The 16279-nt window shown below is 43.2% G+C and overlaps 1 protein-coding gene across 1 annotated transcript in view; it reads left to right on the top strand.

Annotated features, from left to right (window-relative positions):
- The window catches only part of ELK3 (ELK3, ETS-domain protein (SRF accessory protein 2)), a 38050-nt gene extending 22379 nt beyond the window's left edge, over positions 1-15671 (top strand). Inside the window, exons 3-4 of the mRNA XM_005882360.2 lie at positions 7236-7358; positions 13125-15671. Of these exons, the coding sequence (XP_005882422.1) occupies positions 7236-7358; positions 13125-13223 (222 nt within the window). The 3' untranslated portion in view covers positions 13224-15671. The remainder of the gene's footprint in view (positions 1-7235; positions 7359-13124) is intronic.
- The last annotated feature ends 608 nt before the right edge of the window (positions 15672-16279 follow it).

The following is a 16279-nucleotide window of genomic DNA, read 5'->3' as shown; positions in this document are numbered from 1 at the left end:
TTTCCCTCTCTCTTCCACTCTATCTAAATCAATAGAAAAATATCCTCAGGTGAGGATTAAAAAATAGATATATATATTAACTGTTGCAGCCCTTGCGATGGTCAACGTGGAGCTGTGGGTCCTGTGGTCCCTTATAAGTACTAACAGACAGGATGACAAGGGCCAGCCCAGCATTGAGAGGAAGAGTCAGGGAGAGCAGAGCTACTGTGAGGAAGCCCAGGTCGGTGTCCGGAGGGAGAAGACAGCAGACGTGTGGAGCAGGGACGTCTGCGGCGAGAGTAACGCAAAGGAGAAGGCAGATGCTCTTTCTTGTCCCGCTGGCAGTTGCCGGGCAAAGGCAAAGCACGTGCCTGGTGTTTTCTGCTTCCTCTGGGAAACTGGGTGCGTCTTGGCTTCGGGGTCACAGACCTGGGTTACGTTCCTGGCTGGGCCTCGTGGTGGAATGTGACTGAGCCTGTTTGCATGTCTGTGAAATGCGTTACTGTGAGGACTGGATGGGAGAGCAGCGTGTAAGAGAGCTAGCTACAGCTGGCAGGTGTTGTCGTCATGGAGCTTTGTGGCACCAGGTGGGGGACATGCTTTTGGGCGGGGCGGGAGCAGGAACTCTGTCTCCTGCCTCTACTCATCGCTGTGATGTCCTTGCTGGCGTGAGCAGCAGCAGCAGCATCCTATATTGGAGTTTTCTCGCGGGCCAGGCACTAAACACTTCGCATGCGCTGCCTTGGCTATTTTTCAGCCCCATGAAGTAGACACTGTTATTGCCCCATTTTCCCAGCTGAGGTACCTGAGGCACAGGGCTGGAGTAATTTGTCCAAGGTTGCACAGCTAATAGGTGGTAGAAGCGAATTTGAACCCCGTTAGTCTGCTCCGGAATCCGTGCTCTGGACATTGGTACTCACCGGGAAAACGCCCAGTTGTCCTTGATCATAACAGTCTGCACAGCATCTGCAAGCAGCTCTTCCCATTCTCCTCTCCATGGCTTCTCCCCGCCACATTGGGGGCCAGGGATTTGGTGTCAGCTCAAGCTTGTGAGCTGGTGCTAAGGAGGCTACCCCCCTGGAGGGGAGAGCTAAGGCAGTTACTGGGCAGAATTGTGCTCTTCAATCGGGCGTTTTCTAACCAAGCAAAACTGTCCGGTGGCTAAGAACGGCTGAGTAAATGCCTCGGAAACAGTGGCCTGAAGTAGCTCCGAGAAGTAACGTGAGAAGCGGGGCAGGGTGGACATTCTAGAGATCCCCTCCCCTGGCCGACTTTGTGTTTACAATGTAAGGTTTAGAGAGGCCTCCAGCCAGGCCAAGGCCAACTCTGATTTCGGTATCTGCTTTCCTGAGCGCCCGTTCACTGTCTCCGAACAGACTGGGACGGTTGCCAGCCCTGCAGTCATCTCGGAGGCAATCGGCTCAGGCGAGCCCTGTGGTTTTGGGCCTGGACACTGAATGTAGGGGGGTGGGGGGGCTCCACTCTGTGGGATGAAGGATGGTCTGGCTGGGCTGGTGAGAGGAGGAGGGGGCCTCGACTTGAGAGGGGGCAGACGGTGGATGCAAAGCTCAGGATGGGCAGAGAGATCCTTCTAGAAATGGCCTAAAACCAGGGCAGGAAAGCGTAGGAAAGCCAGATGACCTGTGTCTAGGGCAGATGGGAGTGAACAGTCCTCAGCCAACCTGTGAGGGTTCACGCTGTGAAGTGTGAGTGAGCAGCAGGAGTCCCAGAAGTGGGATCCGGGCTTCCCGAAGGATGGAGGCAAAGGGCCAGGTCTGAACCAGGACAGGACAGGAGTGGAAGTGGGGCCTGGGCTGAAAGGGCCTGTGGATGGGGTGGGGTGTGAAGAAAGCACAGCACATAGTGCTCTGAACAGGGTCAGGGGAGTCAAGAACTGCCTTTGGGTGATGGCACATCTGAGGACTTGACATCCCCTCACCTTCCAGCAGGGTCAGCTCTGCCCCTGGCATGGGTGTATGTGGCCAAGAGTGGCTGACAGGAGGGAGAGAAAAGCAGAGCAGAGAAAGGGTGGGGCTCCAGCATTGGGGGCGTCTACCCAGCTGGTTTCTCTGAGATCAGCCGGGACTGTCATGGAATTTTAGCTTAAAAAATACTCCCCCTCCCCCAATTAGTTTACATTGAATCTTATTTTGTATTAGTTGCAGCTGTAGGGAATGTGGTTAGACAATCATGCGCTTCTATCTTGACAAGCTTCAGGGCTTTGAGGATTTGGGGGGGGAGGGGGGCTGAGTCAGTGCAGGATTTGGATCCTGAGGACCCACCCCAGGAACTGCTGTGTACGCCCCAGTGGACAGAGCAGCATCTGCTCTGAGGAGCCCACGTGCTGCAGAAGGCTACCGGCCGCAGCCCGGGAGGACCCATTTTCCTGGGGCAGGAGTGAGACTTCGCTTTGCTCCCGGGCTGCTCTGGGGGTTCCCTCTCCACCTGAGGGGGTCTTGGAGCCTTCCTCCCACAGGCACAGTGACGTCTCACTCCCACAGCTCAGATAGGAACTTGAGCACTTTGCCTCCCAGAAACCCTGCTCCCTTCTGTGGGCTGTGCAGCGTGACAGTTTGCTCACCTATAGGAACCTCCTATAAACTTGTAACAGTTGGCCTTAGAAGAGGTGAAAGCTGTGCTGTAACAATTTCATACCCTGAAAGTGAAATTCCCAAGAATTTAAGTTTATTCCAAGAACTACTTACTTTTATTTATTATTTATATTTTACTTCTTTATTCTAAGAATAATTCCCAATTATTTTCAGCTGGAAACATGGGAGGATGAGGGGAGGTAGGATTAGGAGGAAGGGTTAGGATTAGGAGAGTCCTGGCATGACCTGGGTCTTGTAGTTACAGTGCCCTCTGGGGACCTTATTAAACCACATACCTTGTATAAGCTTCAATTCAGATTTGAAATTTCATCTGCAAAATGATGTGCGTGAAAATCATCAGCCAACCCCCCAACACCATCGCCTACCCAACACCGTCGCCTCCCTCAATACCATCGCCTCCCTCAACACCATTGCCTTCCCCAACACCATAACCTCCCTCAACACCATCGCCTCCCCCAACACCATTGCCTCCCCAACACCATCGCCTCCTCCAACACCATAACCTCCCCAACACCATTGCCTCCCCAACATCATAACCACCCTTAACACCATCACCCCCCTCAACACCATTGCCTCCCCAACACCATAACCTCCTTAACACCATCACCTCCCTTCCCATTGAAAATACTTGTGGGGCATCTGCTGGGACCTGTACGAAGTAGTTGAGATGACTCTTGTATATTATGAGTGTTGAAGAAACCAGATTACTAATGTAGACAGACATGATGATCCCCCAAAGGCACTTTAAGCATGGACTATGGGGAACTGAAAAGGGGGAATTCAAAAGCCAGCTGGGCACCAAGGAGCTTAGCTGCCAAGGGGAACGGCTGCCAGAGTATCAAGGTCATATTGGACTGTGGCTAGAGGAGCAAGAGTGTTATCTCAGATGGCATGAGCCACAGACCGAGACGGGGAGCAGCCAGGCTGTGAAACCCTCCTGGCTCATCGCCAGGCACCATGCAAGCCCAAGCGGTGCCAGCAGGAGCTTCTGATCCTCTGTATCTTCTGCACCTTGTAGCGTCTGTCCCTCTTCCTTCCATTCGCCTCTTCTGTTTGCTCTCTTCATCTAACAATGTGAAATTGGTTCAGAATCAGAGGCCGGCACATTGCATTGCTCTTCTGGTATGCCCAGACCTCTGTTCCTCTCACGTGTGATGTTTAAGATGCTCAGCTCAGATATGTGCAGGCACTGGGGCTTGAACTCACCCTGAATCTGAGCACGCATGCCCCAGGCTGTTAGCTTCAGACCTGGATTAGCACCAACTGAGTGGAGCCAGTTGGCCGAGGACTGAAATGCTGAAACCCTCCTCCTGCATTTACTGGTGGGTGTAACAACTTTGAGCTCAAGTCATAAGGTGGGAATTGAGTAAAATGGATGTGTGTGTTGAGGAGCGATCAGGGTATAGTACATCCTAGCCCAGCCCTGGGGGGGGGGGGTTCTCATCTTATTGTCTATCTTGCCATTATCACAGAAGCATAAAAGGGGTTCTTCTCTCTCTTAACACTTCTGTCCAGCCTGCTGCCTGGTCACACTGACCTGAGTGCAGAGGTTGTCCTTCCAGGAGCTTCCCATTGGAAGATGTCACCGGGAGTTTTGTGTGACTTGACACGCTTGTTGAAGGTTGCTTCCCCAGGCTCTGGGCTCCCTCTTTCCACCTGGGACCCATCTCCTCTCCCTGTTCCCACCTGGGACCCATCTCCTCTCCCTCTTCCCACCTGGGACCCATCTCTCCCTCTTTCCCCTTGAGACCTATACCCTCTCCCTTCTCCTTCATGGTTCTCCTACCTCTTCCCGCTCCTGCCCTTACTCCTCTGTTTCCCTTACCACTTACTCTACCTGCCCTAGCCCCTCACGGAATTCTCCATCTTGACCCCCTTTCCTTATGATGAGTACCACTCATTCAGTACCACACACTCTGCTGTGTGATTCTGCTTCTCTTTTACAGGCTTTAAAACCACATTTTTATTTGAATTCAGGCAACTCTAGGAGTTTAAAAAAGGTGGTTATAAAGTGTTCCAAGGATTCAGAAACAAGAGAAGTGCCACCTGGTCGAGGGGAGAGCAGGGGAGTCTCCCACGAGGTGCTGGCACTTTGATGGGCAGATGGAGGCAGGGGTAGGAAGGAGGAGATCTGAGGGTGTGACCCAGGTGGAGGGCCATGAACAGAGGACACTCAGGTGTGGCATGTCTGGACACCAGCTCACCAGGCTTAGCTCAGAGGGGTTAGCTGTCTAGGAAACTCACTGTTAAGTGGAAGAGCTAAGCTGGGAGGATAGATGAAAATGAATGCTCATTGCCCTTGGGCCTTAGGGCCTCTCCCTCCCTGGCAGCCTTGGGAACGCTGCCATTCAGAAAGGCCCGGAAGAGGAAGCATGCATCCATCGGTCTGCACTTCTTTCGTGAGCCCTTAGTCCTCAGGCTCAGCCCTCCCTGCCTGACTCCCGGAGCCTGTTGAGAGAGGCTCTGAAAGCTCACACTGTACTTGAGATAACCCAGAGCAGGCTTCAGAAACTTTCCTCAACAGAGCAATCGGATAGCCCCTGCCGGGGTGCGGGAGGCAACCCCATTGTTGTTTTTCAAATCAATAAACATATACTTGGGTGAGGATTAAAAAAAAAGAGCAACCAAATAGTGTTTTCCTTAAGGCCACAGAGTCTTTAGGGAGATCAGAGATGGGAGGGATGCAAGTCATTTTACAATACTTATTTGCATATATTATGTAAGTCATTCCAAACATTAAGCATGAGAAACAGAGGGCTAGCTACTGTATTCTGAATACATTTTGTAACACTTAGAAAAACGTATGTGCAAACATCTCAAATCCTGACATCGGTACACATTTTGGACTATGAAAATATAAATGCTACTTTGTATATAGCTCAAAGGATTAAAAATGGATGGGTATATATTTATGGCCACAGATGAAAGATGGCTGGACTTTGTAGTTTAGAAGACTCATGGTCTCTTTAGAACTTAGAGATCGTCACTGGTGGGTAAATGAGGAGGCTCTGGACATACCGGTTATTAAATGTTAACGTGGCTGGAAGCTGGCTCCTGAGTGACATGCAAATATCAGTTCTCAGGCCACCTGAGCCTGCGGACTGGAGTCTCACAGGACTGAGAGGAGCCGAGCCGTCAAGTACCCGCCGACAGGATTGGCTTGTCTGTTGTAGAACATTAAGTACTTTTCTATATACAGTTGAGTGTCTCCCAGGAATAGGTGAAATACATTTAGAAAGTGTGTCAGGTAGACTTTTAATTAATCACCGACAGCAGTCTTTAATGCCTGTTGCGCATTTGCTGTGCCAGGTACACATGAAGAGCTTTTATCCTCCCCACTTTAAAGCGTAGGAACCGGAGGTGGAGAGCAGTTGCCTGGCTAATAAGTGGTGGTCCTGAGGCGAGAAGCCTGGCAGAACTCATGCTGAATTGTTCAGTCTTAAGCGTTAGGCCAGATGGCCTGGCGCCCTCCTGACATTGCCTCGGATTAGAACAAATGGGAAGCATATCCAAACACAGGTATTTATCCCAGTGACCTGGCGGCTCATTCAATCTGTAGACGTGCCGTGGAACCAAAGACTCAAATAATTTGGTATAAATTAGTTTGCCTTTCAGCAGCTTCAGTTTGAGAACCTTTGTCTGAATCCAGTGCACTGAGCAGAGCAGAACTTGAACTTCGGTTTAAGCCAAATGCTCCAGATAATTAACAAAGCTGCTTAGGCCAGTTCTAGGAAAAAACAACACCGTAGCATCCAGCATGATGAAATCTGAGCTGCGGCTGCCTTTGCTGTGGTTCTTACACAAAGCACCTACTGACATCACAGTCACCCAGGGTGCAGAACCACCCTGGGCAAGGGAGTTCGCCCTCGCGAGAATCCAAGCCAGGCACTTACAGCTCGGCAGATTTCTCTGCCCCCTGGCTGGCGGGCAGGCGGGACTCCTGCTGCGTGTGTGCAAGCAAATGCAGCCCTTGGCACTCTCCCGGGAAACCCAGAGTTTTGGCTTTACACCCAATCTGACAAGAAAGGATCCCCACTCTCCCCCCTCAAACCATTGCCAGGGAGACGAATTCTCATCAGCCCCACATCCGGAGTGGAATCTGGAAAACCCAGTTCAGAGCTTTTGAAGAAGCTGGTCAAGGGTGTTTTAGCAGCAAATTCTAAAATATTAAGGGCCATGGATAGGGAAAAGGAAGCTCGGGAGGCCCTTTCAAAAATATGTTTGTAAACCAAGTAATGGATGTCCACTACAGAAAACTACAAAAATATAGCTAAGAAAAAAATAGAGCCTGAAATGGGATCCTGTTTTGTTGTACACTAAGTCTAGTTTAATGTTTGGGCGGCGGGGGGGCGGGGGGGGGGCAAATTGAATAAGGACAAAAGTTGCTACAAACTTGAGTTTTCCACTAGAATGTATAAGGGGAGGTAACTTGTCCATACCTCTCTCCTTTTAAAAATTGCTAATACTGTTAGCATTAAAGAAAATTACAAGTAAACAGTGCGCAGCCGTGCAGAAATAAGAGTTGTCAGGTTGTCCTAAGGTGGTGAGGCTTGTTTCTTGGTTCGTGGCGGGCGCACCTAGCCACCCTGCTGGAAGAAGTCAGGTGACACCTGTATCAAAAACTGTCTCTGCTTTCTTTCTCAGACACCAAATGGATTGCTCCTGACCCCGAGTCCACTGCTCTCCAGCATACATTTCTGGAGCAGCCTTAGTCCAGTTGCTCCACTGAGTCCTGCCCGGCTGCAAGGGCCAAACACGCTGTTCCAGGTGAGTGTTTGGAAAAGAACTGATACACAATGCACGTCTAAGAGGTATGCTCCCCAATAAATCCTGCAGAGGTAGCAGTGAATTCTGCTCTGTGTTTCATTAAAATGTTAAGTTTCCAAAGGGAGTTTCGTTAATGGGGCTGCACACAAAAGACAACCTTCAAAGGCAGGCATTTCCTTTGGGGCAAAAATGGAGTACTCAGGCCAGATAGCCATAAATGGAAGGAACAATGCCTTCGTGCAGTGTTCTGGAATTTTCATTGACTAGGAAAACTGGAAATTTATTAAGAAAAAGGCAAAACTTTAGAAATTATATCTTATAAAAATCTCCTAATACTTAAAAATATTACTGTATTAGTCTACAGTGAGATCACTTAAAATAAAAAATAGTGAACAATTTTTTTCCATGCTACAATAGAAAAGTTATCTGTATAATTCCATGATACATAATCAAGTTCTCCTTGTTCCATAGTAAAAAAAAGGAGTATGCAGGGCATTTGATTAAAACTAAGTCTTAGGGCTTTATCTTGTGAAACTCCCTGAACTAGGTAAGCACATTCATTATTCATTAACAAACTAGGATCTTGCAGTAGCATCACTTGTTATCAAGTGGAAATCACTATTTCCTCTTTGAGATCCAGGCTGTTCCTCACTGACCAAGATATTACTGTTTGAATATGTGAGTGAAGAACAGAAAGGATCCTAGGGACAGGAATGGAGCAAACTGGACAAAGTGCTAGCTCCCTCTTTACCTAATTCTAGCCTCACCTGTCTCATCCACCCTGCACCCCAAACCTGCCCCTAGTGCGGCTCACCCAACATCAGTTACAGCCCTTCTGATCCTGTTGCATCTGGCACTCACCAGTTTGCACTATGATAGACTGTGGGCCCTCAGGAGGCCATAACTGTACCTTGCTCACTGTGGTGTGCCACCAGCATCTAGCACATTGCTTGGCGCACAAACGATGCTTAGTAAGTATTGTTGACTGACTGAATGGATGGATGTCTAAGAATTTGTTAAGAAAGTTAATGTTAAAAAGTTCAGGTCTCCCCACTTTGTTGAATGGGTCATTTTGCTTGTCAGGGTTAATAGTTACCTCCTTGGTGCAAGGAGCTGTACATAGTGGGATTTAGGGTGTTCTTTGAGGAAGGGTGGAGCTAGGGTGGTTTTGATTGCTATCTCGCTTCTCTGGTTTCCTAGTCGGGAGGAGGTAGAGTGTCACGATGTCACCGTATCCCTGGAGTAATAAGGTTTCTCTTCCTGGCCCTTCTTCCCGTTACATGAAATTGAGCTATGGTTTTGCCAACAGGTTGATTCATAGCCATTTTACCTCAGGCAGGGAAACAAACTAGAAAAAGCAAGCAAACAGCAGTGAGCAAATGTAGTTTCAGTAAGTTTAGATGAGCAACTTGATGGAAAGCTAAGACCTTGCTTCCTGCAAGCAGTTGGAGCAGCAGTGTCTCGGGTCAGAGCTCCAGAGTAAAGCAGAAAGGAGCTGCGTGTTCTGTGTGCAGTGCCCTCCACGGCAGCATGGGCTGCAGTACTACTCTAACCTGAGACTCCGACATAGGGCCTCTGTGGGACTCAGTAGATGTCTGTGAGTAAGGAATAGACTCTCACTTCCCTCCTTACTGGAAAGTCTGCCACCTGGTTGGTGCAGGGCGTGGTGACCTCCCAGGGAAGCCATGGGAAATTATTACTTGGGAGTTGTCTGGCATATCTTGCCTGCTTAGATACTAAACCTTTTCTAGCCCATACTCCCCACAGGAACAATGGGTCGTGTCCTCAGTGATTTTGTGCATTATCAGCATAGCCGCTGCTCCAGGAACCACACTTGGAGAACCACTGCAGACCAGTCATTCCTATTTACATTTAGAATTCTGCAGAAGAAACTGCTGCATTTTAAGGCTACCTGCTCACAATTTCAATTTTACAAAATTCACCTGCCCCCTCTTCTGCAGCTGTTCAAACTGCATTGGGCAAAAGTACATTTACAGTTGTGCATACACAAATGTTTATTCTTGTATTATTATTTACTGTATTATTTTCCATACAAATGGTAAACCTACTTTTGCCCACCCCTGTACAACCCATGCAACCATGATTGGATGGCTGACAGGGCCTTGGACCCTCTTTTTGGTTTGGGTCCATGAGACTAAGGAAAAATCTTTTCAAATATTATTACTCTTCCTATAATAAGAGCAGTTGAGTATGGGCTAGAAAAGGTTTAGTATCTAAGCAGGTAAAAGTTGACACTAGCAGTTTTGAATATAGTAAAGAACAAAACATAGAGGAATAATACTTTTTTGGGGAGAGAATTTTTATAAGAGTTTGAGCCAAACATGACATATGCCAGGGAGCAAGATCTCAAATGCTCCCTATACTTTGATTTTTAAAATTAGATACTTCAAATGATAGATTTTCAAAATTCCCATGAGTATCAACAGTGTCCCTTTTCAACTAATGGAAATAATTTTCTTTAAAAATAATAAGCCTCTTTCACATATGCTATAAATGCGTGGGAGGAAGAAGAAAAAATACAGTTAAGTCTTAAATGGCGCTGGCAAATTTCCTGCTGTGATGATTAGAAAAGTAGATCAGAATCCGTAGTGACAGATGACAGAGCTGATAAGTCTTTGCACAGAAGGTCCCCGGATAGAATTGTTATAGCAGATACTGAAGAATTGAGGGGAAGGAGAGAAGGTATCTCCCTTCCTGGGAGAGGCATGCTTTGTAATCGAGACATGTCTTGGAGAGAGAGGACAAAGACATGTTGTGTTAAATCTAAAAATACAAACCTGATGTACAAATAAAGTGACATCAGTTTCAACTGGACAGTTTAGTATTTTACCTTTGTCTGTAGGATGTCTGTTCCATTTTTGAAATAGATGTTGATCAAATTTGGAATAAGTCGACCAAGTACAAATAGATCTTGAGACAAGGTGAAGCTAATTAACTTTTCACTGAGATTGTTTTCTGTAATTTTAAATTCAATAAATATAACCCAGCAAATATTTGTAATGCTCTGAGGCAGGGACTTAGGGTTTATATAGTATGTGAATAATAAATGTGTAAACAAAGTTCTATAAGAACCCAACAATAATAGCTCTTTCCTGCTGGGTAGTGGACAAATGCTCCAAGGAGGTGCACCTGAGCTAAGCTAAGAAGGGATAGGATTTTATCAAAGAGTAAAGCACATTTTAGATTAATAGAGCTTTTCAATATGGAAGTACACAGTCTGTTCAGGAAAGTACTGGGTAGTAGGAGTCAAGATTGGAAAAGCAGCTGTGGGACTTGAATAGTATGCTCAGGAGTTCCTACCTTAATTTCTTAAGTGATAATGGAAGTCTTTTAAAGCTGGAGGTAGTAAGACAATCTCTAGAAAGATCACTAAGTGATTAAAAAGTGCTATTAATAACAGTAGTTAACATGTACTATATACCAGACATAAGCACTTTTTGTGGCTTCTCATTTAATACTCAAAACAGTAATATTTAAAGAAATTAAGGCCCAGAGATGTTGCTTCCATTTACCTAGATCACGTTATTAAGTGGCAAAGCTCTAAGTTAAGTTTAGGGTTGTACTACTCAAAACCACCATCCTCACTGACTTAAAAGCACACACAGAAGAGCAAGTTTTGTAGGGAAGAGACATTGGTGGTACTTCTAACAACAGGAAATGATTGCTAAGTCCAGTATAAGAGAAAAGTTTGAGGAATGTTGCAAATTCAAGAAAAGGGACAAGGGGGTAGGTTTAGCGCCAATAAAGATGGCTATGACACATGCCAGAAAAGGCAGGCTAATCAAGAGAAACTGTGACAACTGAGCATATAGAAATAAAGAAAAAAGGGCAGAAATCACGAATATATTTTAAAAAACAGAGACTAACCCAAAAGCTGACTCTTCTGAAAACACCAGTAAGATGGGCAGAACCACTGAGAGGTACAAATAAGAAAATGAAAATTCAAAACCTCTTTTTCCAATGTTTACCTGAGTCAGCGATTTTCAACCAGTATGATGCAAGAATTTCTAAAGCATCAAGACGTGGCTAGTGAGGGGCAGGCACTGACCTCTTTTCCCTTAGGTTGTCCAATAAAATGACGAGAGCCAATACAACAGTAGCCGTCCAGTGTGAATTAATCAAAATTGTATCCTTTTTTTTTGGAGTACCAAAGGATTTTACTAATTAAGATAGTTTATGTGTGTCATGAGATGATAAAGGTTGAAAATCGCTGCTCTAGGTGGGATCAGTGGTTAGGAACACAGATTTGCAAGTAGATTTTATAACCCAGTTGAAATGGATCAAATTCTATAAAAAACCTAAAATTAGAAATCAAAAACCTATATATGCCAATAACCATTGAAGAAACTGAAACAGTAATTAGACAACACTCCCCTCCTCAAGCCCTACAAAAAACAAATTGGGCGGTTTGGCACAGAAAGCAGTTTAAAACTTAGCTTTACTGCTTATTACCTATGACCTTTAGCCAATTCCGAACTTTTCTGAACTCTTTGTTTTCTCCATAAAATGGGGAAAACCAAACAACCTTACACACTCTAGATAGCAAATGAAATGACAACCTTTGATGAACTGTAAGGCACCAGACGCATTGTCACTAAAATAGCTTGAAAATTACAAAAGTACATTTACTTGTTCTACAAATATTTATTGTACTTCTAATGTGTACCGGACTCTGTAGTTGGATATTTAGTGTTGAAGTGAAGTTTAATATTAAATTCCTATTAAGTCCTGATAAATTAAATTAGAAGAGGGCCCAGGAGATCATTCTGACACATGTCATCCTAGACAATGAACATCTAGTTGAAGCCTTTAATTATTCTTGTTCAGTTGGAATATAGCTGTTGTACTTCTTTCAGACCTGAAAGTTATCAAAGCATATATACCTTTATCCTGTTTGTCATCTTAGTTACCAATAATACTGAAATTAACTTTATTCTTTAAGTTTTATCATGTATGGGTGACCTCGCTGTGAAGTGTGATACTATGCTTTTAATTAGAAAGAATACTTTCTCAGCCTCCAAATAAAGAGATTCTTGCTCTCTAAATCTTTTAAGATAAAAACATTCCTCATTTTTAATAGTTACAGGGAAGCAACTTTGTAGTACTCTGGAAAGTTTATGGCTAATTTCAAATTACAGTATTAGAAATTACTGCTTTATATGTAAAGAGTCAGTTGTGGTTTTCAAAATTAATTTTTTAAATATTTAAACAAATCAACATTCTATGTAGCTTGGAATCTTTTTGTTAATCCTCATCCAAGGATTATTTTCCCATTGACTTTTAGACAGAGTGGAAGGGAGGGGGAGACACAGAGACACATTGATTGGTTGCCTCCCACACGCACCCCAACCAGGGATGGGTATCGAGCCTGCAACTGAGGTACATGTCCTTGATCAGAATCGAACCCAGGACCCTTCAGTCCACGGGCTAGCGCTCCAACCACTGAGCCAAACTGGCTAGGGCAGTAGCTTGGAATCTTTAAAAAAATAGTGTTAGAACATACTTCAACAAATGAAGTACATATTTTATATACCTAGGCTACTATGAAAAAATAATTTTCTGTGCCCTTCTGTTTGCTGTACATAATCCTGATCTCATTGTCCTCTTCCAATTACTCATTTGCAACTTACTTTTATCACAGTGATGATGACAGAACTGAGCCACTACAGTCTATCTAGGAATGTAAAGAACTCAAGTTCTTCCCAATAGATTTGTAATTGTTGAAAAATCTTTTGTCCCCACCAGTTCCCAACACTGCTCAATGGCCACATGCCAGTGCCAATCCCCAGCCTGGACAGAGCTGCTTCTCCAGTACTGCTTTCTTCGACCTCTCAGAAGTCCTGATGACATCTGGCCACAATGAAAGACTCATTCACTGATGAAGCAAATTTGTCCCCATGGGCTAGTTTACCTGTGTCATGAGAAGGACTTTGTGAAACCCTGTTAATTTGGTTTGCACTTTTCATAACATGGATGGTCTAGATATATGTTAGCATTTTTAAAACTTTTTTTTTATATTCAAGTATATATGAAAATCTGTTTTGCATTAAGTGAATTTTAATGTTTTTGTTTTTATATCCTCTTAGCTCTTAAGTATTGAACACTGTTGACAGTGAAGAACTTTTCTTAATGGCTTTCAGTGTAACTAATAAGGATGTGAAGCTTTTTCGCTTTAATTCTGCATATGCTGAACTGCTTATACACTATAACCAGCTGTGCCTTCCCTTGCATTTAGTTTAATGTAAATGATTTATATATTTTTTAGAGAAAATGTTTGAAAGACAAAGATTAGTATCAAACAGCTCTCTAGTAGAATTTCATTATTTTTCACAAGTAGGCAATATGAAAGCATATTCATGTTACTTTTTCTCTTTTGCTTTCAATTATAAGAATTGCCTTAGAGCCTCTTTTGAACTGAAATTCAATAAATGTAATGTCCAAGTAATGTTTTTATAAGAAAAAACTAAGCCATATTTAGACAATAAACATTCATGAAAGAAAATGTTCGAAAGTGCATTTTTAAAGAAAGGAACTTTGAAAGGCTAGCCTCCCAGCTGTTTACCAGCTGTTTACAATCTTTTAGACTCCTCCCAAACAAAACCACCTGATGGAAAAGCTACAAGTTTATTCTATCCATACCCCCCCCCCCCCGGAGTATTTCTGAGGTTAGCATATTCTTAGTTCAAGAAATTAGCCCTGGTTCTCCCCGTTTTCCATAAAGAATCACACCCCTCCAATACATTTCCTATATCATTATGAGGTAAGGTTTCTCTAAACCCCCTGAACTATTAACATTTAAAAAGCCTATCCTTTGAAAGAGGCTCACAGACTCGTGATGAAAACAAACAATGAAGAAACAATCTTGTAATACCAGGTATCTTCATGTGTATGGGTATAGCCTTGCTTGTGGAAACCTGAGAGGTTATTGCTAAATTTAGGGTGAGAATGAAGGAAACCTGATGCAATAAATAAAAGATTCTTCAGGAACCTCATCAATGTTGAATTGATTATGTAACAATGTGGAACACTAAACAGTAATTCTTTTGTGTAGTGGAGTTGAGAGCAGGGACAATAGGAATGTATTTTCTGTTCCTTCAAAAAATCAGCAGGCACCCATCTAAGGCATCTTTCTGTACATTATGAAAGTTCTAATGGTAAGAGAACTGGAAAGTGCACAGTGCTTGCAATTCAAGATCAGATTAATTATCATCCTTAACTATAAGTAACAGAAACCAATTTAACATGTGTCTAAATAATTAACTGCTCCAAACCAGGCATTAAATAGCAGGGATAAATAAAACAAAGCTTGTAAAAACACATTCCTTGGATTTTCAAAAATATCTAAAATTCTGTTATGATATAAATGTTGAGATTTTCAATTGGAATTGAGCATCTCTATGTGAGGGATGTATGCCCTTATTTGGAGGAAAACCCCAAACATTCCAATATGCATCTTTGAAAATAAAATAATGGGGTTGATTCCAGAATCCACAAACAGACACTACTGTCATGGGCTAAGGATAATTCTGTCAAAATAGCTGGTCCAGCTGATATTTACTGAGAATGCGTCCTACCCAGGTTTCCAGATGCGGACAGTTGCACAGGAGAAGCTGCCTAAGGCCACATAGCTCATCGGAGGTAACAGTGCCCAGTGCCCAGTCCAGTTCTGCTTCCCCATCTCAGCTGTAACTACCAATCCAAAACTATATGTTAGGCAAAAAAAAAACAGCATTAAAAAACTGTCAGATAAGAGAAGGATGCACTCCAAATGCAAGAGTCTTAGAGAAACTAATTAAAAAGGAAGTCCTATGTACAAATATCACAACTAAAATATTTTTAAATGTAAATACTGACTGGAAAATTCAAATGACTATCTCTGATTCTTGTATTCCCTTCCTCCAAATACTATAACATACAACCTAGCTTCATTTATTGGAAATGGGAAAATACCGTAATTCAAAAACTCACTATAACACAAATAGAGAACTAGAGGTATTGAAGTATAACCCTTAAAGCTCTGCCTCATTCTACATGTGTGTGTATGTGTGTGGTTTGTTTTTTTTAATCAACTATTTTAGACAATAGGTTTCACAGAACATATTAAATTTTTTCTTTTTATATGTCTGCTTGATCAGTGTTAAATTGCTAAGGCTCAAGTTTTATAGAACTATAATCTAAACATTGGTCTCTTTGTATACATCATTTCTCTGACTGCAAATCTTCATTCCCTTTCATATATGTATCATTTTTACTGTTATATTATTTTTGTTCAATAAATACTTTGTGATAAAAGGCAAGTGGGTCAGTTTATTTCCATTTATTTGGGATAATCCAAATTTCACTTTTCCATGAGTACACTTTAGAAAATGAGTTGTCATCTAGACTTAAATATGGTATATTATCAAAACATGCTATGTATATGTAATCTGCTTTGAACAGATACTTAAGGAAACAAAATTATTGAAAATGAATTGGAGAGAAGGAAATGGGTTTAAAAAATGTCCCCTGATCTTTAAAATCTTAAGTTCTAGCAACTGTTCTATATTGAGATGGAGGAGGGGGAAAAATTACCCTTTATTCTTGTAGCTACAACTTGTATCATACTCAATGGTTAAAGACTGAAATCTTTTCCCCTAATATTAGGAACAAGATAAGGATATCCTCTGTTGCTGTTTCTATTCAACACAGTACTGCAAGTCCTAGCCTGAAGGGAGGAAGAGGGGAGAGAAAGAAAAAACAAAAAAACATCCAAATGAGAAAGGAAGAAATAAAACTATTTATAGATATCTTATATGTGAAAAACCCTAAAGAATCTACCAAAGAAAAGTTAGAGCTGATAAACTGAGCAAAATTGTAGGATACAAAATCAACATGTAAAAATAATTTGTATTTCTACATAC

The sequence above is a fragment of the Myotis brandtii genome, unplaced genomic scaffold (assembly GCF_000412655.1).
Source record: "Myotis brandtii unplaced genomic scaffold, ASM41265v1 scaffold708, whole genome shotgun sequence".
Lineage (NCBI taxonomy): Eukaryota > Metazoa > Chordata > Mammalia > Chiroptera > Vespertilionidae > Myotis > Myotis brandtii.
The sequence above is the reverse complement of the archived record's forward strand: the minus strand, read 5'-3'. Positions and strand labels throughout refer to the sequence as shown.